Source organism: Bacillus rossius, chromosome 1 (assembly GCF_032445375.1).
Source record: "Bacillus rossius redtenbacheri isolate Brsri chromosome 1, Brsri_v3, whole genome shotgun sequence".
NCBI classification, from domain to species: Eukaryota; Metazoa; Arthropoda; class Insecta; order Phasmatodea; family Bacillidae; genus Bacillus; species Bacillus rossius.
In genome coordinates, this window is record NC_086330.1 from 8,415,958 (window position 1) to 8,427,822 (window position 11,865).

Here is an 11,865-nt window from a genome sequence, read left to right on the forward strand (position 1 = left end):
CCGGTCCTTTTCCGGTGTAGGGCCTAACCCAGCCGCATCAACTTAACACGCCCTGCCAATGCATTAGGTGGGGCCATGCAATATACGGTACGGGCCGACTCCCGCTACAACAGACTTTTAATTAATCGCCGAGTGCACAGGCACTGTCTACATCTAATCGTAGACTTTACTTTATTTAATAGCGAGCCACGGTCCACCCAGGTGGGCCCGCGCGTCGCTGTTCACCAATTACGGGATTAGCCGCCTCTAATCAAACTCTCTCCCTCAACCTCGACTGGTGTGAGGACGTAACTTTAGTAACGGCGTGTCAGAGCGCCCAGTGTTTAATGACAGTGTACTTTATGTAGGGAAATCGTGTGAATGTAATTGCAAGTGTAATTTGCTAACGTAATTAAACGTCCACTCCGCACACTCAGTGCGCGGCGTGTAAACGGCAGTGCAAAGCTGTGTACGTTAATTCTGGACCTCACCAATCCAGTTAGGGATCAGCGTCCTATGCTGTATAGGGCCAGTGGTACAGCAGGCATTAGGGACCCCTAACATCATCACCACCACCGCCGTTCCAAGTGGGCCATGCAGGGGCTTTCGGACCTCACGACCCACCTTGTGGCTAACCACCGCGTTAGCCTGGCGCCTTCCCGGACACGTTTCCCCGCATGAAAACAGCCTTCGTGCTAGGAACACCGCAGAGTCTCGAACACGAGAACCCGGGCGACGGCAAGCTGATCTCCCCCCCCCCTTTCCGGAATCTTCTAGGCGTAATAACCCACGTCCATCGCACGACCTTGTGCTACCCCTGTGATTATATACTTAATTAAATGTTCGAAGCACTAGGCGATAGCCACACGTGTGGCTAACCACTAATTGATTATGTTCCTGATCAGATCGTTGCCCCACATGGCACTAAACCTGATTTTGTCGCGTACTTTCTCCCACATCCCTGGCGAGATGTCAATGTGTCATAACTGCTTGTGTGAGTATAGCATGCACAGACGACTATCGTCACACTATATTGGCACTGTGGTTACTGTGGAAATTAGCAAACATGTTATCTCACCGATGGTAGCAGAAAACTCGTATGATTTCTTGTTCAAATATTTCAGAGTAAGGCTGGCGAAAAATGGTGTTTCGAACGATGTGTGCAGCACCTCGTGAATGTGGAATACCTATATGATTAAAAGGAATCATTGCATTTTAGAACAACCGAACAATAATAAAAAATATAAAAAAAATTGTAATAAAACATGATTTATTGTCTCCTGGAAAAAATTGCTAATACATTTTTTTTATATTTTAATAGAGTTTTGGAATTTCCTTTGAGAAATAGTCAGTTCCTAGCATTGCACACAAGTGCGTTCGTGATACTTGTGAGTTGCTTAGGAACAGTGGTTAAATTGACAATTGCAAACGGGTTTTTAGTCACCAAGAGACGGTATCCTGCATTACTATGATTATGTTTAGTATGATGGATGAAAAAGTATTTATTTTGATGCTTTCATTAAATAAAGGGGAAATGTATAAACAAGAATAGGTTTAAGTTGAAGTTTTAAAAATCAAATCGAACGAAAAATAACAAATTCTGAAAGAGGATCGTAACAAGAACATATTTCATGTTTCGCCTTTGTTTTGTATACTTAATTAAATGTTTATATTTTCTATGGTCTTGTTGTGACGTAAAAGTAGTCGTTTTGTGTCATTGTAATTTTCTGGTTATGGATTTGTAATTAATTGATAATAAGCTATGCAAACGTTAAGAGATGGGATTTTTTTGACTTTAATAACTTGAATCTTGGCTTATATGTGGTACACATACATTAAATACATAAATTGTTGGGGTTTTGACAACGAAAGGTTAAGTATCATTACTTTTATTTCAATATTCTTCCTTTTGAGTAAATAAGTTATTTCATTTTAAGAGTTTGACAGTTTGTTACGATTTCCTTTTTTATGTATTTATAGGAACTTATAACGTGTGTTTGTTATATTTTTAATTTATCTTGTTCAAACAACAGAAAACAGCTGTTCATATTTGCAAACATTTGTGTATGTCGTTAAAAATGGACCAACAACAGGCCTTTATTTGTTATAGAATTAGAAAATCCTTTGGCAGTGTTAAATGCCAAATGACACTTTTTGAAGACGTTTTATAATACATCATTTTAAGTTTGATTGTCATTTTAATGGGTTAGAATTTGAAGGAATATTATTCAGGACAGGGGTGCATTGAAACAACGGAAAATACAAATTGATAATTCCTTAATATTGTTCAATGTACGCTTGAAAATAAAAACTTGGTAGGGTGGAAAACAGTCTTGGCCCGAGCTATAAAGTACTAACATTAAAAATCCCTGTCTTTTTGAAAACAGTCTCGGCTATGCTATATTCCTAAAGATCTTTGGAGAACCACAGGATCAAGTTACAGCTAGTATCTAGTAAACAGTAGCGTGGCGACAACTGGTTCTGGGGTATATCTCTTGGAGAATAGTCTGGGCTATTTACATAATTATATTTACTTTACGAGTTGTGATCACTAAAGAATCGTTTATCTAACCTTCCAATTAAAGTGGTAATTTTTGTTAAATTACTTCGATCATCGCAGTGTCATTTTACACAGTAAGTAGGAAAGTTCCTCTATTACCCTGTAAACAACGTTTATTAATTCCTACTGGTTTCTGAGAAATTTCAGTATTTTATTTACACAACAAATCCTAGTTCATTGACATGGCCACTGCCATTTTTTGCTTTAATTGTGTTGCTGATCCTATGGTTCTCCTAATATAAGAACATGTACCTATATTTTGGATTTGGATTTTGTAATGCATTGGAAGGTAAATAAAAGTAAAAAAAAATATGAGATTCCCTATAGTGTATCCAAACCCAATTGTGAGCGCCGATTAGTTTAGTTTGTAGCTACGTTTGATACACGTAATTAATGAAAATTATTTTTTTACATCAGGTTATTTGCAATCGCATGTAACACGTCGGAACTTTCCGCCTACGTGCAAAAAAAAATCCCTGTCAGGATTTAGGCTTGGGTTGGTTGCATATTCGGGACTCGCATATTTTTTAAATTTTCATTTAGGTAATTTCCACTGAATCATAAAATAAAAATACGAAATATACACATACTTACGTATTGAGAGCCACACAATATAGTTGTTAGGGTAAACACAATGGTGGCGGCCTCATCACTGCCCAAGTCTATTTAATGTGATGTATAAACAGTAATTTTTCAGAAACCATTAGGAATTATGAAACGAAGTTGTCAGGGTAAATAGAGGAATTTCGCTAGATTTTGAATAAAGTAAAAATTTTATTTTGAATTTCATCATATTTTTCCTGGTAAAGCAGTGACATAAGAAAATTACTGAATATTGATGGAACAGTAGTTACAAAGCAGAGATTTTATTTATGTATAGAGAATTTGGAATTAAAATGATTCAGTATTGCTACCTGTACGATGGTTAAGGTGGACTCTCAGTGATCCATCGCATCCACTCATCACCCATCCATGGTTCATCCGTACGTCAGCAAGCAAACCAATTCACATGATCCGCATGTCAGTCGAATACTTTTGTCATTTTGATCCTGCCAACGAAATAGAATACTTAACTAATAGTGGAAATTTCTCTTGTATTGGTAGATTAGCAATATGATAACTAGAGTCCCGGAAATTTCGCGGATTCCTCTGGCCTCGGGATAGAATTCAAAGTTATAGGTGTGCTTGACCCATGTTTACTTTCCCATTGGTTGATTTCTTAGCGAGAACATTTTTATCCTTGTTATTTGGCACTACCTGATTCGCTTACTTCTCTCCTAGCTGGACATCGTTGGCTCACGGTCGTAGAGGGGCGTGTCCAGATAACTGCGGTCCAATCATGAACACAGTGTGACAGTGTGGAGGTTTGCATTCTAGCTTGCGACTAAATGAATGCGCGAAAATTCCGTGGCTCTAATGATAATGAAAGTTACACACTTATAAATCATTAAACTCCATTTTTTTGTTCTGGTATTTATTATAATATTTTCAGTTTTACCATACATTAATAATTAGACTTCTACATCTGTCAATTTTTCTATCAACTATCAAAGTTTTAAATATGTTCAAGCATAAGTTAAAAAGCCTTCAATGGAAGAAGCTAAAAAAAAAAAAAATAATAACCATCAAAACATTTAATATAACATTTTGAACATTATAATTATTTCCATCTTGGGAAGCTTTTGACAGATGGACAGATGGATGGAATTTTATAGCCCTTCAGATTGGCTTGAGGTCACATGATTGACAGACGGATGGGTACTGGATCAACACGAAGAATCATTTTGAATTCAGCTTTACTGGTACGCAAATTGAAGTTAAAAAAAAAGTATGGTATATTCTTAAAAAGTGCTGCCATTTCTTCTATATGTGTATGATGTTTTTGAGAACTACAGATGTTCCTTAATTTTACCTGAAAAAAGTGTTTTAAATTCAAACTGAACTATAAAATACTTGGTAGTGCTAACAGTAATGAAGTCAAGAAAAATTTTGCAGTAATAAAAATTAAGGACAAAACATATTTTGAAAACTAAAAAAACTCCTGCAACATACAAATTACAGCAAATTAAATAAACTTTTATCAATATTTATTAATTTTTAAACATTTAAACCACTAGTTTCTTCAGACTTTAATGCCGTTTTCGAGCACAGATTTTAGTGGAAATAAAAAAAAACTCTGTTTAGGAAAAAATAATTTGTCTTATACATTTCTAAGTGCAAAAATAACCTTGTTTAGTTACTCTATAACTTAACCTATAAAATTTACTGTGTTACATAACCTAGAAAATTTATTGTTTTACCTAACATCACAAAAAATGCATTCAACCCCCTAACATCTAACGTTATAATAAACAAAATCTCACGAAAACCCTCTTACCAATCGTAATACATCTTAAAAAACCTGAAGCCCTCGCCTTTGATGAAGGCAGATATGACTTACAGTGAGTAGCAAATGGTACAGAATTTTCCGTTCGTCTGAATACCTCAGGCGAAACAGGGATCCAAAGGAATCCAACAAAATGACTCCCCCAACCATGCTGTGATATTACTCCTTTGTCTAACATCATGCTACACCCTTTTTATTCTTTGTGCGTTTGCTCCTCGTTTTGTATCTATGATTTAAACTGTGATTTACTCGAAGATGCCCGTAATAGTGATCAGAAAGACAGTTGTAAGCTTGCCAACTGTCACTTAACAATTGTTGTTATGGCAGAATAAACTCTTTGATTATGTAGATCAGAGTTATACTAGTCCTATTGTTAACCGGAATGTAAAAATATTTTATTTGTATGTCTCTCTAGGTTTCCTACTGTCAAAACTTTGCTTTATCAATATCTACAACAAATCCTTCACCCAGTTTTCCTACTGCCGTTATCATACTTCATTCAATAAACACTTCTCAACAAACTAATTACCAAACTGTATCCATTTTTACACTCATATGTAAAATTGTATCTGCATTGTGGATGTGGAATGGTTTAAAAAAATTTGTCCTCTTCACTAAAGTTTAAATAGAAAAATGGCTCTGTGAAAACAGTTTGCTCTTATGAAAAACTTTTTAAAAATATATTTTTCAGTTTAATTTTTTATGATTCTTAGTGCTTCATTGGCATCAAAACTATTCCCTCTCCTCAGCCAACTTTATAACCGCCCCATATCTTGGACACTTATTTTTACTTGACAGAACACCATGATCAAGCAAAACTTTAATTAAAGAAACCCAATATTCCCACAAATTCACAAACTGCAATGGAAACACTTGCCACAGACACATCTGCATTTCCCGGCACACTCCTTGAACCGCAAGCCATTTCATCCACACAAACGAAACTGCAAACAAACAGCAATAGTTCCTCAATTACTGCTCTTACGGTTAGTTCGCACACCCATGTTGATATTTTCATTTTCTTGTCCTTACTGTTGTTTAAATTTTAACACATTTTAACAACTATGCATTTTTTGTTCTGTCACAAATATTTTCAAAGATATTCACTAAGTGTAAAAAGTCCACAAGTGTTCTTAATAATTATGACTTGTGTGACTTTTTACACTTATTAAATTACACTCAGTAAATATCTGTTGAAAATATAGTGACATAACAATAAAAACATGAGAGATGTGTTAAAATTGTAGAATTATCCCTTAAATAATATTTTTAAAAATCAACATAGCATTTTAGATGGAGCCTTAAACAGACTACTAATAACGAAATCACAGTTCAGACAAGCCTTCACCGGAAACACACTTTTACTCTTAAATAATCACACTGCCGAAAACTGACTAATGCATCCGAATAGAGACTTCACTAAAATAACTTTATTTTCTATCACAATAAGTATGGCACTTATCAATCAACACATTCAGTTGTACCAGAAAAAAATCTCTGACAGCTAATAAACAACCTTATCACAGTTTCCTTTCATGGAATTGAGGAATAGTTAATAGAAAGTAAGTAATGCCTTTTTCATATTTTTTAGAAACTTATTTAAACGAAAAGCCTTACTTCTTCAGTATTATATTTATTTTTTTGTAGTTGTAATGTTACTTTCTATCTCGTGAAGAGGAATTTTTTAATTTAAACTGGATCCTTATAACCTTGTTATAATGCGACAAGAAACAAAAAAAACCTCCTTAGTTCTCTCTATGCATTAACTACCTTCCCCTCCCGCGGCGAGACAGGAGAGGAGTGGAAAACAACCCTTACGCTTGAGTCAGTCTTGCACAAGCAGCAAAGTTGGGGTTCAGAAATTTATTTGATCACTCCTTTCGTAACCTAATCAAGTCCCAGCTTTTTAAAATTGGTGTCCAAACAATACTATGTCCCTTGTGGTTTTGAGTATTTTTTTTACTATAATGAAATATAATGATGTGAATGGAAACTAAATGTTTATTCAATTCATCGTGTAACTCAGAATACTCATACAAACTTCTTTCAGATATGCATAAATTTAAAGGCTCTTACAAAGGCATGGCTGAAGAAACTGATATGGATAAAACATTATTGCACCAATATTTTACCAAAGTGCTTTAGTACCCATTTAACACATATATACCATTTCAGTACTACCATGCGTGAACAAGAAAAATAATAACAATTTTTTTTGATGAAACATGTTTTACTAAAAACAAATGATAGCACTTTTGTTATTTATCTAGTCTGCCAGTTTTGAATGCCTTGTTTAGGTATGAAGCTGTAGGTTTTTTCCCCCAACTAAACACTATGATAAAAAATTTTTTAGGGAAATTTAACAGTAATTTACTTTTCCCATACATTAAAATTTTTTCAAAATTAATATAATTGAGGTAATCTCCAGATTTATTCTTTGACTTAAAAATAAGCAAATCAAGCCCTTAGGGCATATGCATGCACACAGTAATTAATTGTGTAACTTTCCCAGTGGATTTAGTGAGCCCACTGTTCATGCATGAGTGATGACAAATCACCCTGTTCGAACGTGATTTTGTCGACTATAACTATGGTTCCACCAGTCTTACCAAAGTCACGTGTTTGTTCAAGTTAGTGTCCTCTGCAAACAGTTAGTCCAGGCTTTTCAACCAAAATATTTATTTTCCATTTGACATTTTTCCCGGTGAAAACCTAGCAACAAATTTCTCAAGTATCTCCCTGCAATTTAAACCACTGTCTTCTTGCAAAGCCTGATTTAACTTTTTTTAATTTTGGGACCGATTCCTTTAGAGCAGCGGTTCCCAAACGGTGGGTCGCGACCCACTAGCGGGTCGCGGAAGGGTTACGGGTGGGTCACGACTGGATCCTAAAACTGCAAGATACCATCGAATAAACCATCAGAAAAGATGAGAAAAATAGAATCAAATTGAATTGTGTGCAAACACATATCTATTGTTAAATAAATAACTGTTTTGCTACAAAGTGCTTATATTTTGTCAACCATTTTCAAATCGGAACACAAATTGTTTATCAACAATCAGTCGGTCTCTTAAAAAAAAAGCACACACACATGCACACACACACACACACACACACATATATATATACACATATATATACATTTGCAATATTTGATGGTAAATTATATATACATAAAAAGGGATTCGATACAAATAAGGTTTTTTACTCCACCATGGATCAATAGACCGTGGAGGTATTCCTATAAGTAGAGACCGGAAAAAAATCGCTGGTTCAATGACCTTCAGGATGGACTCCAATATCCTCTACACACTCGGGCAAATATCACATGTACATTGGCTGCTGACTTGTGAGTCGTCTCCACTGGGCGGCCTGTGATTCGACATTTCTATCAGTGAGGGTCTCTAATTGGACCTCAGTCCTCCAGATCAACAGTGAACCAATGGCAGAAGCAGCACTAAGGTATAATTATTTGAATTTTAGCATAACACGAAATGAATTTTCGAATTTTTCAGGTCTCTACCTATAAGGAAAGGTGGGTCGCTAGCTGAAAAAGTTTGGGAACCACTGCTTTAGAGAATAATATTCTAGGACTATTCTCAGTCTACTTTAATTACTGTCCTGTTCTCTCTGTTTATTTTATCCGATGGTGTCAAATAAACTGGTTTTGCGGTTTACCATTACTGGTGTTAGAATTTGTTCTAGCGTTGATATTGTAACACCTGTTGCAGTACTGGTTGTTTCAGCGACATCGTCAAAATTCCACTGAAATGTGTTGCAGCATTGTAAACGGCTCCCGTGTAGTCGTTCTGTAAGTAGGATCGCGCGTCTCGGACCGCATGTGGCCTATGTTCTCAGCCAACAAACAGCTGCTTGACCGACCCCCTTCCCTTTCTGATGCGCTCGTCAGTGACCACCCGGTTCTTTGCTCTCTTGTTGCGTTATAGTGGTAAAAGGACGAAGATGGGGGAAATTGTGGGTCAAAAATAAGTATGTAATAACATTATAACAACATAGCAAAAATATAAAAAATTGCTGCAACAATTTATTTTCACCAATTAAAATATTGTACATTTAGGCCTATATTAACATGTTTTTACTATACCTAACCACATAATTTGTTTTGTTTTAAAACCCTTCACAGCTAGGGAATTTTCTAGCGAAGTAAGTGTGATTAAAAATATTTATTTTTTTGAGAATTTTAGAATTGTAACAATGATTTTACATATGTAGTAATGTAACTGACATATCATAAGCAACCTCCACTTCACCTAGATTTATTTGTTCAAATTTATAGTCTTCTGGAAAAAGCCAATAAAAATACATTTTTGAGAGTTTTTTTTTAAATTTAATTATATAGGTGGGAAAATTTCTAAAGAATGCAACATTCTTGTATTTTGGGTAATAATTTTTTTTTTATATAAACAATTGTATAAAAATGTATTGGATTTAAGCTTCTACAGAGACCTAGATATTGGGAATCCATGATAACATGGTTTAATACAGTGAATATATCCAATAGCAGTTTGCCACCAGTTGAATAAATTGTGAAAATACCAGCATTAGACAATATATATAAACACACACCAATGTAACTTACAAATAAGTGTTTTTTTTTTAAATATAAGTATATAGTATGTATTTTTTCTTCAGAATAATTATTTCATTGCCATTGGTTATATCTTTTGAATGATATCGTCTGCCACACTTTACACCACTGTTCTGTATTAGAAATGAATTTATAGTTGACTTACTTTTATCATGATAGAAAGCCTGCAAATAGCTTGAGGGGTAGGCTACATTTACAGTTTGGATAAGTGTTTGAAAAAAATGGTCATAATCATTCCAGTGGTAGTCTCTGGTCGTTTAAAATCAGGTAATGTTAGTGAATGGATGTGATGAGGCATTGCCAACCAGTGTAATGGGGAATGGTGAAGACTTAATAATGTGAGGAAGATTTATCATGCTGACTATAGTACGTTGTAAGTAAAAGTTGTAGTATAACTGCACATAAATTCTCTATCAAAGTTGGCAGTTGGAAAATAATTCTGAGCATTGTAACTATGTATTGGTAATTGCTGCTTATTCAGTAGTATGAGTAGTGCACCGGTATCCAAAATCAGTGATAGCTGTGAGCAACAGTGAACATCCCAGAGTGAGACTCGTGCTTGCAGTGTCTTGTGTGCGTGTGCTTGCGGACTGTGCGTCCGCCCGCGGTGGAAAGTTGGTGCTGGTTGGCTGGCCAAGCACGGCGCTCTGCCCGGCCGGTTACCGTTGCCGGCCGTTGTTCCTCCGCAATTGTGCAATGTGTTTTCCTTTCTCCGGGGGAGTTTATTGACAGCGCCATTGTCGTTCGTCATCTCAGCAGTCGCATTGTTGCACGGTCGCGAGACCTTGAAGTAGGCTGATGAAAAATTTATATATTTTGCGCACATTTTTTTTTTTTTTGGTGTGAGCAAATGGTGAACTTATTTTTTTTGTATATTTCACATGTGTGAACATGTCTCTGGTTAAGGACTTCCTGGCAAGGGTTCGGTAATGTGTGAAGCGTGGAGGACATACGAATGACGAGTTGTTCCTGCGTTGCAGAGGTGGCAGTCGCATGAGGCGTGAAGATGAGCGGTACAGATGGAGGGACTGAGTAACAAGGAGTACCCTGGCTTGATCGTGGAGGGCAACCCCGCGCCCGACAACCGCCAGAACAACGCGTCGTCTCCGGAGGGCCGCAAGCTGCAGCCGATGGCGTTCACCATACATTTTGCCGATAAGAAAGATGCAGTTTCGCCGAAACAACTGTCCGAGTCTTTCAATAAGTATGCTTCAGGACACCGAAGGAACCCCTCCTATCCCTCCGTGGAGATTGCAAAGGTAATCAATTTATGTTATTAATTTTTTTTTGTGTCACGTTAGTGTGTAATAATGTGACTTTATGTTCGTAAACTGTTATTGTGTTTGAATTTGTGCACAATAATGCTTAATATATATAAAATAAGTACCTAAATGGTATTTATTTCATGTATAAGGTTTGCTGCTTTGAATTTTTTTTGTATGATTTCTAGGAAATGTTTTGCTGGATAAGTTTGAAAATACATTTAGATAAACACATAAAATTAAAATATATTTTTATTTCAACTGTAATGTTCAATTTGTTCTCACAAAGAGCAAATGTCATATAAATAGGTGTCTAGGAATTTTTTTTCCTCCAGAAATATGAAATTTTCTTCTGAAACTATTTGCATAGTGTTGTTATGGGCAATGGTGCACATCTCCAAAGATTGGTTGAATCTTAACCCAGATTTTTTAAACTGAACTTAGAACCATGCAGCGGCCAGACAAAGCCATTAAACTCTCCAGGGAAGTAGGTAGTGTACATATCTCATAGACACTTTAAACCAATTTTAATTGGCTTACAAGCCCTTCTGTTTATGAATAGTATTTAATCCATCTTATTTCAACTTGCTAAAACAACAGCCTCATTAATAAGAGATTCCACCGTACTTAAAATAAAATTAGACGAAAAATTAATACAGAATAGTAAATTTGTGTTTCGTCATTTGAGATGCAGATACAATTATAGTCCATCCACGGTAACCTCCTACTTTTCTGAAGCCCTGCTTTTCACCGGATCTACTTTAATGTCACTATGTATCCTTCCGCCATATGTAAAATAAAACATTGCCATGTGACAAATGTCAAATGGTTTGTTTACAATCACCAGCTGTCAAAACAATGTGTGTGTGTGTGTATGTATGTATGTATGTATGTATGTATGTATGTATGTAATGTATGTATGTATGTATATATATATATATATATATATATATATATATATATATATATATATATATATATATATATATAAGTAATTTGAATATGATCTAAGTATACATGTATATGTTCATAACATTTATGATACCCAATGGTAAAAATATTAAAAAAT

The 11,865-nt window shown here is 35.5% G+C and overlaps 1 protein-coding gene across 2 annotated transcripts in view; it reads left to right on the forward strand.

Annotated features, from left to right (window-relative positions):
- Positions 1–1,660: 1,660 nt before the first annotated feature.
- The window catches only part of LOC134531828 (tau-tubulin kinase 1-like), a 62,286-nt gene continuing 52,081 nt past the window's right edge, over positions 1,661–11,865 (forward strand). Inside the window, exons 1-2 of one of the 2 annotated variants that reach the window (XM_063367795.1) lie at positions 1,661–1,851; positions 10,515–10,793. In XM_063367795.1, the coding sequence (XP_063223865.1) occupies positions 10,554–10,793 (240 nt within the window). In that variant the 5' untranslated portion in view covers positions 1,661–1,851; positions 10,515–10,553. The remainder of the gene's footprint in view (positions 1,852–10,514; positions 10,794–11,865) is intronic. The other variant, XM_063367804.1, reaches the window with a different exon arrangement.